Source organism: Corylus avellana, chromosome 7 (assembly GCF_965113065.1).
Source record: "Corylus avellana chromosome 7, dhCorAvel1.hap1.2, whole genome shotgun sequence".
Lineage (NCBI taxonomy): Eukaryota > Viridiplantae > Streptophyta > Magnoliopsida > Fagales > Betulaceae > Corylus > Corylus avellana.
Genome location: NC_142496.1, coordinates 14,030,642 through 14,051,285, shown reverse-complemented (window position 1 = coordinate 14,051,285; position 20,644 = coordinate 14,030,642). Strand labels below are relative to the sequence as shown.

Below are 20,644 nucleotides of genomic sequence, written 5' to 3'. Positions count from 1 at the left end.
TATTTTTTGGACCCATTCTCGAATGTTTCTTGGTTTTTTGGTTGCCTCACCATCTTTTGGTTGGCTCGGGGCTTTTGTTTGAGTTGCCTACCCATTTCTCGAATCAATAGGATAAAATATCCCCTTCCCTTTCCCTTGATTTCACTTAAAAAAAAAAACACCTATAAGTTCGTTCTCATCATAATAGCCACTGGAATTCAACAAAAAATTATTGTAGCTTAACAAAAAAGATTCCAAAAGCATGTAACTGATCAAGCATTGCTAAAATATTGTTCAAAATTGTACTACATCAATTGAGAACGACAATAATATTGTGTGCTTATGACTTGGAAATTTAAGAGAGAATGGAAAATATGGTTTGGGTTAAAGTAAGTAGAAGCAATAAGGCCGCTGCAAGAAATGAAATAAATGCCCACGGACTGCTGAAATAATTGTGCTTCAAATTCGCAATCCATACATTCTGACGTCTGCGGCAATGCTTGTTCACATTTCTGAAAAGTTCAGCAAAATGTAAGTTGAATACAATGGCATTGTCACCAAGATTCTTAAACATGGTGGAGACAGCTTCATCATCACCCACAAAATTTTCAATAATTCCTTGTCTACGAAGAAATTCAGCATCCTTTGGAGAGTTGATGAGATAGCCCATGAAGCTCACATAGCCTGAGATGAATTTGAGATGATTATTTTGACTGTATTGCTCATATGCCGCTAAATTTCGGAAGATAGATTCTGATTGTTCTTGTAATTTCAAAAGTGGAATTTCCATCACCCCATTGTTGAACTTTATGCCTAAAAGGGTACCTTTATCTAGCTTCTTGAATTTGACTCCGGCCTCTTGAAGTTCTATGGCGCTAGGTATCGAACTCCACTGTTCCTCATGTGCAATACTCCAACCTATCCCAATTTCTACAAATGGTGAAGTAAAAGATTTATATACCAAAGCAAGTAGATGCTCAATGTTTTGGAGCGATCTATCACATGATACACAGATACGGCCTCCACGTGGTAGTGAGACTCTGAAAAAATGTATGGCTACATCAATAAGGTTGTTCTGCTGGTTAGGAACCTCAGTCATCTCAAACAATTTAGTGAGAAGAAAAAATGGAACTTGGTTTTCAAATAACAGTAGATCACGCGTTAAGCTATGGAACATCCAACCTAATTGGAAGATTGGGTCATATTCATCCATTAGAACCTTCATTGTACGCTTGCGAAGCAACTCAATGATAAAAAACCCATCAAGTAACATCATTTCTACAAACTCATCTGTAGTTAGGCTACTGGGTTCTGCATAGAATTCACGAGCTCTTCCTTCTAATTCTCTAATGGCCTTAATGTATGTTTCCACATTGCTCTCTCTTCTCCTTTGAAGAAGTAGTTCTAAATAGCGCAATTTTTGGTTTTCCATAAGCCTCAAGTCATCCTTACCACGGTGGTAAGGACCGATGGCAAGCAGCTGAGGCTCGTATGCCTTCTCATTTGTCTTGCGTAATCGAGTGTGCACTCTGAATATACAACATTCTGGGGCATTTGGAGTTAACCCAATAAGCTTTTCATGAATACGAATGGAGACAGGATCAGCTCCGTCAACAAGCATCATATTCCGAAAGAAACACTATATATGTTGCAGAGAACCTGTCACAAATGATCTTACTCTTTCAAGGATTGTATGTATTCAACAGATGCAATTCTTCAATTGGATATTGTGAAGGGCACATTTTATCTATAAAAAAAGAATGCATTGGTGCATAGTTTTTGGTATTCTTTTGCTCACAAGCGATCAAACACCCACATAAAAGAAATCACCATTTTCCGACCAAAAAAAAAGCCCAAGTGGCACAACACTGATCACCATCTGACTCGAGACTTTCTGGGTCTCACACAACATAGCAATGGTGCTCCTGATCATCACTAATATATATATATATATATATATATATATATATATATATATATATATATATAGCATTATTTCAGCTTTTGTTCTCTTTGACTTTTCATTTACTCTTAATGTTTTCTTTTTAAAGAGGTATATATGCTAGGTACCGATTTAGTCATCTTCTTCTTTTTCTTTTTCTATAATATTCAACGTCATTAAGTTTAAATGAAAGTAAACTTTTGTCATGAGGAATTTACCCCTTTCATTTGCATTCTAATTCTGGTGTCTTTCTCTTAATTTCTTTTCTTTCACTTTTCTCTCTTTGATTCGGAGTACTGTTTCATTTGTTTCCATTCTTTTTTTTTTTTTTTTAACGCGTATAAACTAAATAAACTAACTTTTTCCGTTGAGTAAGTTAGTTAGTTTTTAAGTTCAAGTTGTTAAACTGTTTTCACAGTTTCAGTTGCTTCATTGGAAACTTAATTGTATATAAGCTTTTTTGCTTCTGCTTGTAATTCATGCGAGTTTATTATGCTAATGATGAACTTCTCTCCTTCTGCTCCATCTACTTGCTTCTTCTTTCTTCTTCTTCTTCTTCTGTTCTTCTTCCACATAGCCAAGGACGGAGCTAGGAAATTTTATGGGAGTGGCCAGTCAAAATTTGTTTTCGGTTCTTTAGAATTTTTTTTATTAAAAAAATTATTATGATTGTTTTTTATTAACTAAAAACTACCGTAAAGGCCAAAAAAAAGTGAGCATTTGAAAGTAAAGGCCAAAAAATAAAAAAACTTAATGGATATGGCCCAAAAAAATTAAGAATAGGGCCAAAAAATTTTATTGAATATGGCCCAAAAATCTAAAAATAGGGCCAAATTTTTTTTTTTTGAGGGCCAAATGACTAAACTTAAAACTTTACTTCACTTTTTTTTTTTTTTTTTGCTACTTATAATTTTTTTTCTTTCCTTATTTTGGGGGGATTATGGCCTACCCCGATCCCACCCTCCCTCTGTCTCTGCATATAGCATATGCTCTGTTTTCCTCGATTCTATTCATTCTTGAATAGTTTTTGACACTTTCCACCAATTCTCACGTTTATGTTAACGCTTGAAAACGAGCTAGCTTGTTCATTTATTAAATTTCCCAATTCAGATCAAATGAAAGGTCAAAAACCACAAAACTGTCTATGTATTGTACGTAGTACGACGTCAGAGAAGAGAAAAATCATAAATTAAGAAAGAAAAGCGAAGAAACGTAATGGAACTTAATTACCTCTTTAACAACTCACTGTAGGCCGCCTCGATCTCTGCATAATATTGTTTCTTTAGCTTCAATGGAAATCATAAAGAATAGACCAACTGCTTAAGAAAGGGCAGGTGGAACGTGGCCGGTTGCGCTAAGTCGAGCAAATGTTGACTCAGATGCAGCCTTGCTCTTCAGTTGCAATTATATCTATATATAAAAGAATGCATTGGTGCAAGGTTTTGGAATTCTATTGCTCACAAGAGATCAAACACCCACATAAAAGAAATCATCATTTTCAGATAAACCATGATCGGTTACTTTAATTACTTTGAACAGTCAAAAAAACAGAAAACTTTCTAAATGTTTTACTACGTTAGAGAAGAGAGAAATCCCAGAAGAAACGTAATGGAACTTACTTACCTCTTTGAAAACTCACAGTAGGTCGCCTCTGCAGATTGTTTCTTTAGCTTCAATGGAAAACACAAAGAGTAGGCCACAAAAATGTTGAGTACCAAGAGCAAGTGGTTGAGAAAGAGCAAGTGAAAATTCCCATGCCGCTAAGTCGTCGAGGATATGTTGACTCAGACGCCGCGTTAATTTGCTCGGCGTAGTCAACACTGTGCAATCCCCAGTTGCCCAAGTGAAGTCCATATCAATGACAAATGGAGACCACGACACAAACATATTATGCGTTATTTCGTTTTTATTCTTTTTTTTTTTTTTTTCTTAACCATCTTTTTCACATCTGTTTTTTTTTTTTTTTGGGTACATTTATTTGTGTTTTTTTGTGCAAAAATATGAAATATGATGAAAATATCTGTTTTTATTTATTTTTTAAGTGATTATTCTGCAATCGTTTAGGTTTACGATATTTATTTTTTGTACCATTTTTCTTGAACTCTAGCTATAGATCGTGTTTAGTTTATTTTGCTATTGTTTATAGGGGAAACTTCAGTTTGGCCCCCTGAACTTCCAGTCAATTTTATAAACTCCTAAACTTTCAAATCTCTCACATTGGATCCTTAAACTTTTAATTTCTATCACTTTGGACCCCTCTGTTAGTTACCTAGAACCCTACCAAGACATGATCGAGACCTGCCAGGACCTGACGTCGGAAAATATTTTCGGCGGAAAACATTTTCCTTGAAAATGATTTCTTAGAAAACATTTTCCGGTATTTGGCATGTACGAAAAATCAGGGGGAGTCCCGTTCAGGTCCCCAACGTCGAAAAATGTTTTCAGTAGAAAACATTTTCATGGAAATCATTTTTCGGTATTTGAAGTGTACGCACAATCATATTTTAATTAATTATTTGTCTCACTACAATATTAAACACTAAATTATGAAAGTGTCCTTGTCGGGTCTTGAGCGGGTCGTGCCAAGGTCCCGGGCTGATCCCAACGGGGTCCCGATAGGATCTAGGCGGGTCTCGGGTGAGTTGTTGTGGGGTCCTTGCGGGACTCGGTTCAGACACCTCTAAGACTTGGTCGGGACATTTTCGTAATTTAAAGTTTAATATGATCCACTACAAAAATGGGGCTAGTTTTTGACTAGGGGTTTTTGACGTGTCAATGGTATTGACACGTCAAAAACCTCTTTTGACGCGTCATTTTTGACGTTTATCGACCGTTAAAAGGGTAGGTGTCAAAAAACTGGGGTTTTTGACGTGTCTACAGTGACACGTCAAAAACTTTTGACGTGTCGGGAGTAACACGTCAAAAAAAATATTTTTGATGTGGTAGTGTTGCCACGTCAAAAACATTTTTGACGTGTCAATTTTGCCACGTCAAAAAATTTTTGACGTGTTAGTTTTGCCACGTCAAAAATTTTGGCCATTAAAAAAATATTTTAATTACAATTTTTTTTAATTAAAAAATTTATTAATTTAAATTATTTTTCAATTAAAATTATATGGTCAGCTCTCTCCCCCCCCCCCCAGCTCTCTCCCTCTCTTCTTTTCTCCATTTTCTTACTCTCTCTCTTCTTTCTTCTTTTCTCCATTTTCCATTTTCGTTACTGCCCCCCCCCCCCCCCCCCATCTCTCTCCCTCTCTTCTTTTCTCCATTTTCTTACTCTCTCTTCATTTTCAAAAACTCAAAACCAAAAAATCTTCAAAAATCAAAAACCAAATCAAAAAATTAACCTGAAAAATCAAAAACCCAAACCCAAAAAATCTTCTTATCTTCTATTCTTCTTCTTCTCTTTTCCTTTTTTTTTTTTTTTTTTTTTTTTTTTTTTTGCAGATCTACTTCTCTTCTCCTTTTATTTTTCTTCTTTTTCTTCTTCCCTCTAGAGGGAGCTGGCCGGCTGCAGAGAGATTGAGAGAGGAGAGAGAGAGAGAGAGTTGAGTCTGGAAATGAGAGAAAAATGACCAAAGATATAAAAGAAATATAAAGGAAAAAAAAGAGGGAAAGAAGATAGGAAAAAGAGGGAAAAAAAGTTAAAAATCCCGCTTTTTTTTAGTGACGTGTTAACATTTAGCACGTCAAAAATTTTTGACGTGCTAAAAGTTACACGTCAAAAATAAACCAGATTTAAAAAAAAAAAAATTGAAACAGTAATAATTTTTGACGTGCTGGGTTTTATATATATATATATATATATATATATATATATATATATATAATCTTATTTAAATTATTAATATATAACTTATTTAAATTATTAATATATAATCTTATTTAAATTATTATAAATTTTATTTATTTAAATTTTATTAAAATTATATTTACTCTATCATATATTTACTCTATCCAATTAAAATTAATTAGAGAATAAATAAATTAATATTCTAGATGTATAGATAATTAGATGTATCAACTAACCGACCACATATGTTGTGTTTGTCGAGTTCATATGAGGTTTGCGGGTCTTATAAAATAAATGTATCAAGTATGTTTTATATATTTTTACAAAATTAATATGACTAGCTATCATATTAATATTACTAGACTGATCAATTTATGCATGCATGATATATATATATATATACCAAGTAATTTATACTAATATGATAAACTATAATTTTCCTATCCAATCAAAATTAATTTTTTATGTCAATTAACATTAATTGTTTTTTAATACATATTTTTTTATATCAAAATTAAAATTAGTTTTGACATATATATATATATAATTAAAATTAATATTTTTTTGACGTGTCATGCTTGACACGTCAAAACATTTTGACGTGCCATGCATGACACGTCAAAAGTTTTTGACGTGCCATGTGTGGCACGTCAAAAACTTATAATAAATAAATATATATATATATCACAATAAGAATTATAATTTATACTAATGATAATAAACTATAATTTATACTAGTGACAGTAAAAATTAATTTTTTATGCCAATTAACATTAATTGTTTTTTAATGCATATTTGTTTATATCAAAATTAATGTTACATTTTTTTTTTATTAAAAAAAGTTTTTGACGTGTGGAATTGACACGTCAAAAGTTTTTGACGTGCTAAAAGTTACACGTCAAAAATAAACCAGATTTAAAAAAAAAAAAAAAAAAAAAAAAAAAAAATTGAAACAGTAATAATTTTTGACGTGCTGGGTTTTGGCACGTCAGAAATTTCTGACGTGCCAAAACCCAGCACGTCAAAAACTCTATCTCTATATATATATATATATATATATAATATCGTTTAATTGTGTGATATATATAATTAAAAGAATTTAAAATAATAACTTTTATTAGCCTTTTGACGTGCCATGCATGGCACGTCAAAAGACTAATAAAATTATTAGCCTTTTGACGTGCCATGCATGGCATGTCAAAAGACTAATAAAAAATATATTTTATTTATATATGTATATTTCTGATTTAATATATATATATAATTTCATATATAATTATAATAAAACAAAAATAATATGATAAATTATTATATTTTTAATTATATAATATAATGAATTTATAATATATTATAAAAATATTATAAATATATAATATTTTTGACGTGCCATGTGTGGCACGTTAAAAACTTATAATATATATATATATATATATAAATATAATCTTATTTAAATTATTAATATATAATCTTATTTAAATTATTATAAATTTTATTTATTTAAATTTTATTAAAATTATATTTACTCTATCATATATTTACTCTATCCAATTAAAATTAATTAGAGAATAAATAAATTAATATTCTAGATGTATAGATAATTAGATGTATCAACTAACCGACCACATATGTTGTGTTTGTCGAGTTCATATGAGATTTGCGGGTCTTATAAAATAAATGTATCAAGTATGTTTTATATATTTTTACAAAATTAATATGACTAGCTATCATATTAATATTACTAGACTGATCAATTTATGCATGCATGATATATATATATATATACCAAGTAATTTATACTAATATGATAAACTATAATTTTCCTATCCAATCAAAATTAATTTTTTATGTCAATTAACATTAATTGTTTTTTAATACATATTTTTTTATATCAAAATTAAAATTAGTTTTGACATATATATATATATAATTAAAATTAATATTTTTTTGACGTGTCATGCTTGACACGTCAAAACATTTTGACGTGCCATGCATGACACGTCAAAAGTTTTTGACGTGCCATGTGTGGCACGTCAAAAACTTATAATAAATATATATATATATATATATATCACAATAAGAATTATAATTTATACTAATGACAGTAAAAATTAATTTTTTATGCCAATTAACATTAATTGTTTTTTAATGCATATTTGTTTATATCAAAATTAATGTTACATTTTTTTTTATTAAAAAAAGTTTTTGACGTGTGGAATTGACACGTCAAAAGTTTTTGACGTGCTAAAAGTTACACGTCAAAAATAAACCAGATTTAAAAAAAAAAAAAAAAAAAAAAAAAAAAAAAAAATTGAAACAGTAATAATTTTTGACGTGCTGGGTTTTGGCACGTCAGAAATTTCTGACGTGCCAAAACCCAGCACGTCAAAAACTCTATCTCTATATATATATATATATATATATATAATATCGTTTAATTGTGTGATATATATAATTAAAAGAATTTAAAATAATAACTTTTATTAGCCTTTTGACGTGCCATGCATGGCACGTCAAAAGACTAATAAAAAATATATTTTATTTATATATGTATATTTCTGATTTAATATATATATATATATATATATATCACAATAAGAATTATAATTTATACTAATGACAGTAAAAATTAATTTTTTATGCCAATTAACATTAATTGTTTTTTAATGCATATTTGTTTATATCAAAATTAATGTTACATTTTTTTTTTATTAAAAAAAGTTTTTGACGTGTCAACGTGACACGTCAAAAGTTTTTGACGTGTCAAATTGACACGTCAAAAACTTTTGACGTGTTAGTTTAACACGTCAAAAGTTTTTGACGTGTTAATTTGACACGTCAAAAGGTTTTGACGTGTCAAATTGACACGTCAAAAACTTTTGACGTGTCAAATTAACACGTCAAAACTTTTTGACGTGTTAAAATAAGACACATCAACAATATTTTTTTTGACGTGTCTGCTTAGACACATCAAAAGTTTTTGACGTGGCAAACATAAGTTACTGTTTGCCACGTCAAAAAACTTCTATTTTTTTGTAGTGGTTGGAATTAATTGTCAAGTTTTTATGGCAATTGATCATTTGATCATTAACAAATATTTTCCATTTTTTACGTTATGACATTTGGTCATTAACCCATTGATTTTGGTTTTCCGTTTGTATCTATTGGCCATTAACTATCTTTTTTTGACCAAATGATTTTCTCTATTGGTGAAGTTTAATGGTTTTTATCTTCAACCGTTTCACTGTTTAATACGTTGGTATTAAATTTCTTTTAAGTTTTACCAAAACTTAAGTTGACACTTTCTAGCAAAATAGTAATATAAAAGACTACTTTTGTTATTGTTTGGTCGGCTCCTTGAGAGAGAGAAAAGACAATTCTATATTTACATCCAATTTTGGGTGGCATATTTATCTAGTTTTTGCCCATAAAATAAAAGTCCACCTAGTGTCTTTTATTCGGTGTTTTTCTCTATGTCTTTCATCAAGCAAATTAAAGGGTTGTTCGATTCCTGTTTATTATTGAAAGTATATCTTTAACGAAGGTAGATGCTATAGTCTAATCCTAGGACGTTGCGTATCAAAGGATCTGATCCCACCGAGTTATATACTTCGGAAGATACGAATCAACCTTTAAGTGCAATGCACTTGCGTGATTCTATAGCATTGTGAGATTTTTCTATACTCTACTTTTCATCTCTTGTATTTTATTTACTTTATTGTTAATTTTCAGATTTTAATGATTTTATATTAATAAGGATTTGTGCACCTTCTAAAATTATTTCCAACATTGAGTCCGTGCCAGAAGAACTTAGGTGATCTTAGATTGTGGTATCTGGGCTTGAGCTTAGCCGTCTTTAGTAGATTTATACAGCTGCCTTCTGTGGCATGTCATTGTAATGTTGTATATTTATTGAATGTTTAGATGTAATGATTTTATGAGATATATTAGTTGCTCTGGTGTATTTTATTGGCAAGTCTATTAGGTCAATTCATGACAAAAGTTATTATATGCTATTTCCGCTGCATTAATTGTTTAAGGACATAGTAGTAGCTTCCTGTGGTATATTGTAAAAGAAAACTTCTCCACTTTCGCCCTGCATTTTGGGCGGGACGTTAACATGAATTGACCTTGAAATTATCTTTGTAGATGTTCGTTCTTGGAAGCGCTGCGTTGGAAATTGATGCTGGTTATTGTGGTACTTGAAGATAATTAGAATTGTCTCAAATAATTTTCTTTCCACTTTTCGCTATATTTACTCTGATAGTTAGTTCAGACCATTTGTGGGTAGTAAACAATACTGTATTATTTATGTTTTAAGTTAATTTTTTATATACTTTAAGTTCTTTTTGTTGGTGATTTATCAAGTACTAATTTTAATTATTGGTGAACTATCTTAAAAAGCAAATTTGATAAAATATTATTGGGTTAATTTGATGAATTTCACCTTTTTTTTTTTTTTTTTGGGTGTGGAAGTCTTATGAATGAACATAACTTCAAGTGAGCAAGCACATACCTACAACGAATAGCATGTGAGATTGTACTCCCAAGTCAACTATTGTGATTGTACGTAAATCATTTCATAATTAAACTCTTTTTTACAATGCTAAAACAGACAGGAATTCAAACTTGCCATGACCAAATGAACGCTTATACAGTAAACAGCCGAACAACTGTTTGTTTTACGTACGGCTATAAATTAAATCATAGTTAATTAATTTGTTGGTAATTTTTAAGGTGAGACTATACTTTTATATTAATATTAGGGTTAAATGCCTTTTTGCTCAATGTGGTTTAACAACTTTATTTTTTGTCCCCTAGGATTTAGTTTTTATCATAAAAGTTACCTCGAGTTTACATAAAAACGGAGATGGTACTTCCATCTAAATTTTGTCAAAAATTTGACAAAAAACCACGTTAGCACCATTAAAAAATTAACATGTGTCCATATATTAATTAAAAATACAAAATAAAAATTTTAAAATTAAAAATATTATAATTTTTTTTAAAAAAAAAAAAAAAAAATAGGGGAAAGGGGTGGCTCGAGCCACCCCTTTGGACAACATGCCACCCCCATTTTACCCTTAGGGATGCTCGGCCACCCCCATGGGGTTGCTTCTTTTGAAGGAGAGGAGGAGTGGGGAGAGAGAATTAATGGCATTAATGGGTTCAAAGAAGAAACAAAAGAACCGGGGTTCGACCCAAGTTCTTCTTGAATATATGGAACCATCAAACCGGCAAGGGAGCGAAGCCGCTCATGAGTGAACTTGGGATCGGTTCGTATAAGCTCGACTCGATTTCTAAATGAGGCGTTTCGTGAACACAAATCCTAACTCGAATATTAAACGAAGCAAGCTCGGCTCAACATGGTTAGGCTCGTGAGCGCGGTTGTGAGCAAGCTCGTATAAGGCTCGACTCCAATATTTTTTATTAAGTAATAAATAACAATATATAGTCAATATTACTCAATAATAATAAATATTTGATATAATCATTAATCATTATATCATATGATATAATCATATGGTATTACTGTATAATTTATTGTCCCATCAACCATTTAATCAAAGCATTATTAGATACTTTATAGTTAGAAAACATATATCACATGATCTTAGATCTAAGATAATATTATTATATTAATATGAATTGTGAGATAAGATGATCATATAATTTAAGTATGCGTGCATGACCATTAGATCATTAGAAGTTTAGAATTTAAGAGTTTGAGCATTACCATTAGATAATAAGTTCAATTAAAAAAAAAAAAAAAGATAATAAGCTAATATGATAATAATTTAAATCATTAATCATATGATCTAATTTAATGAGATCATATGATTTTATAATATCAAATTAAGTAATTGACAATGGATTCAACAATGTGTTACTTATAACAATAATTGAAGTATTAATTTATTTTTTGAACAATGTTTTGACCATTTTTTGAAAAAAAAAAAAAATGAACCATTTTTTGAACAAATTTTTTTAACCATTTGTAACATTTTTTTTTTTAATTGAACCATACGACGTCGTTTTACACTTAAACCATTTTTAAAAAAAATTAATTAATTGAAGACAAAGCTACATTGTTTTGCACTTATGTATATTAATCTCTTCTTCCTAACCCTAAACCTAAACAAAAATCACTCAGCATCTCATTGTCTCATGCTCATGCTGTCACTCTGCATTTCTCTCCACCATCTTTCCCCCTCTTTCTATGCTTTTGTTAAATTCTTTGAAATTTGTGCTCCTTGGTAAATGGGAAGGGATTGAGGTGGAAGGGTTAGAGCTGCAGGAAGCCTATTTGAGACGAAGGAAGTTGCAGGGAACGGTCATTCCAATTCCATAGGGGTATTCTGGTATGTAATTCTTTCTTGAGCCTGAGCTCGAGCCCTTGAGCTCGACCAAAATAGACAAGCTCGAGCTCAAATAGGGTTCCAATCCTCTCGAGCTTGATTTTCAAGCTTAAGTTTCTGGAAAGTTTGAGCATAAAGGACAAAATTGGGAAAAAGTTAGAAGTCTTGGATCAAGGAAGCATCTAGGTGCAGTGCGCTCGAGCGCACTACACCTAGGCTCGAGCACATCAACGCTTGAGCACCACAGCCAAGGAGTGAGCGCAGGCTTGTGTTCGTGCACACAAGAAGAAGCATGAATCACAACTGCGATCGAGTGCAGAAGGCATCCGATTGGTCGCAGATGTGCGATCGAGCGCATTCGGGCGCTGGAGAAAATTCTGATGCGATCAAGACTCCCTTTCCTTCCCAAACTAGGTTTCTCAAGTCTTAGTTGAATTAGGACTTAAAACCTATGATTTTACTAGGATTTTTAGGTTTTTCCTAAGCCTATAAATAGACCTCTAAGCTTCACCAAATTGGAGAGACATCTTGAGAGAGGAGAATTTGGAGGCTACTTCCAAAAGCTTTTCGGTTTCTTCTTTCCCTTTTATTTTTAGTCTTTATTTTAATTATGTGTAACTAATTCTTAGTTAGGGGTTAGATTGAAGCTCTAATCATGTCTTTTTAGGATTTCAACATTGGCGCCTTTGCTACAATCATATTTTGGTGTATTTAACTTGATTATTTACTGCTTAATTGAATTCTTCATATGAATTTGCCTGATCAACATATGCTTGTGGTATGGATTAGTTATTTAAGTCAATTTGAATGATCGAGACTTGGCCTTAATAAATTGACAAAAGATACTTTTGCGGGTTCTTGGGGTAATTAACATAGAGAACTGGGAGTATACACCCATGCCCTAGGCCTCATGTGTTTGTCGATTTTCATAGATTTATGCTTTCTTAAATAACAACTTAGTATACACCCATGCTAAATCCTTTGAGAAAGAAAAGAGTTAGAGTATACACCCATGCCTAATTTGTTGCTTAGGGAGATCAATAGCCTAAGGAGTATACATCCATACCCTTAGGTTGGCAAACATTAAATATACCGGCATGATTGGCGCATTGGCATATTATTATCTTAATTAGTCTGATTAGTGGTCGATATTGAATCCCTAACGCTTTCATTTATCTTTATCTCTTTCATAATATCAATTTCGTGATAATTTAGGTATTTTAATTTAGAAAATCAATTTTAAGCAAAATCAACAATCTTCGTGGGAATCATCTCATATTTGCCACACTATACTATCGTTGATCTTGTGCACTTGTGAATTAAAACGTACCGAGTATTCGCCTATTAATTTAGGTGGGTATTTGGTACAACAGAGGTGGCCAGGCCACCTCCATCTAGTTGAATTGGGGTTGCCTCGCCACCCCCACTGCCCGTGGGGCTGGTTTCGGCCACCCCCAAGGAGCCAAATAGGGGTGGCTCGGCGACCCTCAATCCTGTCAAATAAACACCCCCAATTTTTTTTCTTTTTTTTTGCTTTTTCTGCTTTTTTTTCATTTAATTTTTATTTATTTTTAAATATAAAGGCAATTTATTAAGTCTTTTTCAATAATTTCCTTTAGAGAAAACATAAATTGTTGACGGATGGGTCACATTGCGAAAATTTGGAAGGTGGTATTTCTCCCACTTATAGGGTGTCAATTATCTTTTCATTAAGGGACATGATAATAAGATATGCATAAACAATAAGCATTCATAATTAAGAAGATTGAAAAATACTATCCTTGGTGATGGTTTCGAAAAGTTAGCAATTGGTCTATGGTTAGCATTTAAAATATATATATATCTATCTCTGTGTGTGTATCATGTGCCACACTTTCCCATACTACTATAATAAACATAAAAAGCAAATGAAAATTGCATGTCACCATCACATTTTGAGTTCATGTTCCTTTTCTTTCAATGTATGGAATTTTCTTATCCTCTCTAACAACAGTTGAGACATGTGTTTTGTTGGTAATATGATTACGAAAATGAGATTGCACAACATAAAATAAACAATTCTTAAATCATGATCGAACTTTAAGAAGAACATTAAAAGAACTATGCTATTTAAAATTAAACTGCAAAACAATAATTACTTGCTAGAAGATTTCGGCCACTCGGATTTTATGTTATGCAAAACTTTATTTCTTGTTTCTCCAAAGAACACTTGCATTCTCAGGGATTTATGAGGCCTTCAAATCTTTCCACTAATGACTAACAATAACAAATAGTGTGGGCTCTTCTCTTACTCTTTTAAAACTTAAACTTATTTTCAAGAGTTAACTCAAAAATATTAGTTCTTAGTAAAACCAAAAGAATTGCAGTGATGTGTATTTTGCAAGAGCTACAAGCTTCTCTAGTTATAGGCTTCGAATACTAAGAAAGGTTGGAGAATTAGTCCATGTGGGGGTAGCACTAGGGGTGGATTGTAACGCCCCAAAAACTAGTGTTGACCAATTTGGCAGGGTTACTCACAATTACCCAAATTTAACTAATTGGTGACTAAATGGGAAACCGCCCCCTAAGCATTATCAGAGTTAATGCATCGAAACGTGAAATAAATCTGAAAAGTCAATTAATCATTACAGGTATAAGTATAATCCTCAATACAAAGACACAGAACAACTATCAATAATTTACAGCAAACCTGATAATGACAACCCTTCTGAAGCAAAGTATGTAGTGGCAACCATATTATTATTGGGTTCTAGAAACAGGCTCCTTATAAGAGTACTAACCGCGTAAGTCAATCATTCGGTGTTTAAAAACTTTTTATTTAGTTTTGGATGTGTCTATTTAGGGCTTAGAAAGAGATGTACCAACCCATAGCTTTAGGTAGAAGCTATGTCGAGACATGATATAAGACTATATATATATATATATATATATATATATATGTTAACTTTAACTCGACCCATTTAATTAAACATGTTAAACTTTTTTATTTAAGTTCTTGGATTTTAAAAACCTGCAATACAATGCCGGTGTCCCAACCATTGTACGCTACTGTCCATAACAATATTAGCCTGACCAAGTCCGACCTCGGGTGGCCCACGCTTATAATGATGTATATCTTGTAATAACCCGCCCATTAAAGCTGCGCCGGTCATGAAATAACCAATGGATCCATGGCCGATATAACACATCCATACTGTTTGACCATAAAATCAAGTCTATATAGTAAGCACATGGCCATTATACCACACGTACTGGTGTGCCATGTTATACAATACATTTTATCAACCAGTTATTAAAGCAGTTACCAAGTTGTACAAAATATAGGCATGCTTATATCATACGCATGCTCAGTCAGCTGACATATCACACGTTTTTAAGGAAAGTATTCATAAGTGTTTATTTATCTTATGTGCTCACTCGAGTCCCCCGACATCACAAATCCCTATTATAACGAAATATGACTCATTGTTTTAAGCAATACTAGAGAACTCTACGAGGTTTCATCTAACGAAATGGGCTGCTAAAAACCTTCATACCACATATTTGGGCTAAGGGGCGTGTGTCTTGCTCTCTGGGCGAGAGCTCGCTCCCTAGGGCGAGAGTTCGGCCAAAGAGTTAAGGCTCGGTCCAAAATTCCCGAAATGTGTTTTAGGCTTCTATCTAAAGCTATGGGTTGGTACATCTCTTTCTAGGCCCTAAATAGATGCATCCATGTACAAATATGCAACTTTAAAGGAAACAAGGTTGGGTTGAAAGCTTTCTAAAATCATTTTTGGTTTCGTAAGAAAATGGGTACAAGAGTTGGCCAAGGTATACTTTAAAAATGTGTAACACCAAAAAAGGAATAATAACAAACATGAAGAATAGGAAATAAGTTAGAAATTACCTTGAGGATAGCAAGACCTCACCAAGGCTTTCTCCTTCTCTCTTAAAGATCACTCCTCACTCTAGGGTTGAGATTTTTGATGTTTAAAGAGGCTGAAGGTCGAAGGGTAAGGCTTACATAGAGGGTGGAGGCGTGCTTTGGGTCTGAAAAGTGGAGAATGGGTTAAATTGATTTTCAGAAATGGCAACGAGTGCTCGGGTACTATTGAGCGAGCGCTCGATTACTATTTACACAATGGGCAAAAAGGTTCAGGCATACGTTTTGGTTTTCTCCAATGGGTTGATGATTGGTCAGCGAGCACTTGTGCGGTCCCCAAGCGAGTACTCGCACCTAGGCCAAGAGCAAGTGCTCGTGTGGTCCCCTAGTGAATGATCCGCCAGTAAGGATGGTTTTGGGGTTTTGGTTCTTAAAGTCTCAAAGGGTTTGGGTTATTTGGAAAATGTTTAGGTCTCATGGTTTAAGGCTTTGTTTTAAGGAAACATTAACCATTCAAGTAAGAAATCTTTAACCTTTTAGAACGGGTGTTTTGTCAGGGTATTACACTCTTTCCCGTCCCCCTATTATAAGAATTTCGTCCTCGAAATTTCGGGTTAAGTAATAAACAAAATCCTCCTGGGGGAAGGGGATTTTAAAATAGTTAAAAGCTAGGATAAAAGATATTTATTTTAAAAGAAGCATATGAATGATAAGGTCTAGGCATGCATAAATAAATCCAAGAAAAGAAAGAAAAGAAACAGCCGCATACATACAAAATTGTCACCACCAAGGTGGACTTATAGTGTAGCAAAATATGCACAAACAACCATAGAAAACAAAAGTCTATAAAAATCGCCCTATGAACGGGGTCGTAGGCTCCTCCTAGGGCTGCGCTCCGTTGATCCTCGTCCCGGGTTGCCTTGTGTAATATGGCTCCTTCTCCCTTAGTTGAAGCTCAGGCTTTGAATGCCGTAATCTCTCACGTTGAGCGGAGGTCCCATTAAGTGGTTGTGAATCTGTTGGATCAAGGAGTGATCGGCTTCCTGAGTCTCCCGCATACTCTGGAATGCCGTCGACAGTCTCCCCATCTCCGAGGTAAGGCTCCCCACGGACTGTTGAAGTCCACTGAGCGTGTTGTAGATGCACTCGTGGTCAAGGCCGCTCGCTGGTAAGGACGAGGAGGCTCCATCAGCTGTGCGTCCTCCTGGTGCCGCCCTCAGTGCTTGTGGCACTCTCGGCCGTGGCTCGACCCCACGGAGATGAGACTTGCTTTCATTCAGAAATCGGGAAGTAAATGGTCCTCTGGATTTCACCAGCTCCTCGCCTGCATCCGGGTGACTAGGTCCCCATAAGGTATGGAGGTGACCTGCTTGGCCAATCAAACTCCCATCGTCGTCGAGAGCACGATGGAGCCATAGTCGATGGAGCTCTCAGTCAGGAGGGTGTACAAGAAGAGAGCCTTATCCTGCGTGACAATGGCAAGGCTCTGGACTGGGAGAACTCGACTAATCATCATAGCATATACCATCCAATCATCTTCCTAGAGGGCATTAATCTGGAAGCCACCTTCTCCCTCCATGCTCATCTAATGGGGGTGCCTATCTGTAAACGCTTGACCATCTGGCGGCGGCTCAGAGTGCCATCAAGTGGCCACGGGAAGTAGGGTTGTGTAACCGTGGTGTTTCGGTAATTTGGCTGATGAGATTGGGGGTCACTAGGATCGGTCTGCCCCTCAACTAGGTCTGGAATGAATCTGCTTTCTGGCCATGCAGGTGTTGTGCAAATATCTACCTAATTAATAGGAAAATAATTGTACGTTTTACTCCCAAGTGCACAAGATCAAACGATAGTATAACAGGCAAATACGAGATCATTCTCATAAGGATTGGTAAATTATGTTTAGAAGTAATTTCATATTTGATTAAACATATAAAATTCAATTGTCACAATTGAATTTAATATAAAGAAATAAAATAAAAGATAAACTAAAACTAAAAAGGATTAGGGTTTTGATATCCAGTACTAATCAGACTAATTATGATATTAGGGTTTTGATATCCACTACTAATCAGACGAATTAAGATAACAATATGCCAATGCGCTAATTATACCGGTATATTTAATGTTTGCCAACATAAGGGCATGAGTGTATACTCCTTAAGTTATTGATTTCCCTAAGAAATGAATTAGGCATGAGTGTATACTCTAATTCTTTTCTTTCTTAAAGGATTTAGCATGGTGTATACTAAATTGTTTTTAAAAAAAGCATAAATCTATGGAAATCGACAAACACACGGAACCTAGGGCATGGGAGTATACTCCCGGTTTTTCATGTTGATTAACCCAAGAACCCGGTGTGGATTTCTTTTGTTACTCTTATTAAACGTAGGACCTAGTCATTCAAATTGATTTAATTAACTAGTTCACACCACATGCTTATGTTGATCAGGCAAACACATATGAGGAATACAAGATAATAGGAATTAATCAAGTTAAATACACCAAAATATAATCATAGCAAAGGTGTCAATATTGTAATCTTAAAAAAACGTGACAAGGGCTTCAATCTAGCCCTAAATAAAATATAAACTACATAATAAAGATAAAAGATGGAAGAGAAGAAAAACCCAAACACCTCTTTATTTCGCTTTCAGTTCCTTTCCAGAGCTTGTGCCTCTTTTCTCCACACCTATTCCTAGAGGCTAAGAGGTCTATTTATAGGCTTTAGAAGTCCTTGTTACACTAGTAAACCTTGAAATTTGTAGGGCTTTATTCCTATTAAAGTGAGAGTTTGAAAACCCTAATATGGAAAGAAAATGAGTTTGGCCACCTCTTGATGTGTCACCTGCGCACGGGTGTGATCGATCGCAACCCGCGTGCACTCGATCGCACGTCTGCTATCGAGACTCTTCTGTTGTGCGCATGATCGCACATGGCCGCATTCACTTGTCTTCTCTGGTAGTGCGCTCGATCGCAGATTCCCTGCTCTCGATCGTACTGTCAGGGGCTCCAACTTTTCCCAATTTCTCTCTTTGAGCCCAAATCTTCCAGATTTACTTCATTTTCCTCCAAAAGCCTACAAAAGCATAGAAAACACATAAAAGAACTAAAATAGCATAATTTAACTAAAACTAAAATATGAATATTTTGACACTTAACACACCCCCAAACTTACATATTGTAACACCCCACCTCAATGACACACAATATTGTCCACTTTTGGCTCTCCCGAACTAGACTTCCCAGGAGGTCACCCATCTTGGTAGTACTCTAGCAGAAGCACGCTTAACTGCAGAGTTCTGATGGGATCATGACCATCACGGCTTTAAAACGCGTTGTTGTCATTAAGGGTGTAATAAACATTTAAGCACATCTTCATCTCCATACCAAGGCGATGTGGGACGTCACACATATTGCTAGTCCCTTAGCAATACAAAACTAAAAATAAAATGAAAAACAAAAAACAAAAAGATAAATCCATCTTTCGTGGGATGTACGATTGCATTTAGCATATGCAACAAGCCTTTTAAACCCCTAGGAATTTCCTAGAGGACGAGTAGAGTCTTGTGAGGGTTTTCCAGAAATGTTACCCACAAACATCATGCATAGTTCATGTTATCCAAAAATTAAAGTATCACTCAAAATCATGATTTTCATTCATTAGCAAACTTAAAAAGACAAATTCCATCTTCACAATGAATTGAAATCTCAAAGTTTAATTACTTACTAAGGACATGCTAATACATCACAAGTTTAAAAATAGTGTAGAGTGAACTTAGCACATAAAGATGAAGCTTCCAATTATTTCCAATGTGCAATGTCTCAATATCTCAAAGTTAACTGAAATCCCTATTAGAATGAATAGCTATGGCATATATTTCTTTTTTTTTTTTTTTTTTTTTTTTTTTCTTTTTTTGGTTAGGTTGTACAATGTTTAGTTCCCTTAAGCTTTTGAATTGACCCATGTAACGACTGTTAAGTCAATGACTCCCAAACCATATGGTTTTAGGGCATTAGGTGTTGAGACATCCTTAGGACTTACTAACTCAAGTCAAAAAGGCTACGAAACCAAACTAACCATAACATTAACCAAATCAAAATTCTTCACCTTCTAACGTGAACACTCAATGTTTTGAGGTAAGAGGTCCAATTACTTAGTGAAAAGCTTATCAATGATCATATATATATATATATTATATCACATATATATATATGCCAAAGTATCCATCTAATAAATCATCCAGTTTCACCTAAGATATAGAAACACACAAATCAGACTTCATGTCATACCTCACAAATTATGTGCTAATGTGTTTGTGTAAGATCATATCAAACATGTGAATTCTCAACTGTCCTAAGCAAGTAACCAAACTGAAAAATTCAATTATCAGATCATGTGTTCAAAATTTTAAGCTTACCAATGAAATCAAATCACAATTTTTAAGATCAACCAAAATTTTAAGACAACATGAACATGCATATATTTTTTTTCCGTTCAATATTTTTTTTTCTTTTCACAAAATAAAAATAGCATAAAACTGGGACAATATTTTTCTTTTCACTTTTTTTTTTTCTTTTCACAAAATAAAAATAACATAAAACTGGGACAAAGTGTGTGTAAAGTGTCTCCCATATCCCCAAACTTAAATTACACATTGTCCACAATGTGTCTATAACATGGAAAGAATTTACTAGCTTCAGTACTGCTGGAT

At 33.5% G+C, this 20,644-nt stretch overlaps 1 protein-coding gene across 1 annotated transcript; it reads right to left on the bottom strand.

The window, feature by feature from the left end:
* Positions 1–334: 334 nt before the first annotated feature.
* LOC132177719 (UPF0481 protein At3g47200-like) lies at positions 335–1,635 on the bottom strand. Its single transcript, XM_088518481.1, has one exon. The coding sequence runs from the start codon at positions 1,601–1,603 to the stop codon at positions 335–337; it is 1,269 nt and encodes a 422-aa protein (XP_088374607.1). The 5' UTR covers positions 1,604–1,635.
* Between the last annotated feature and the right edge of the window lie 19,009 nt (positions 1,636–20,644).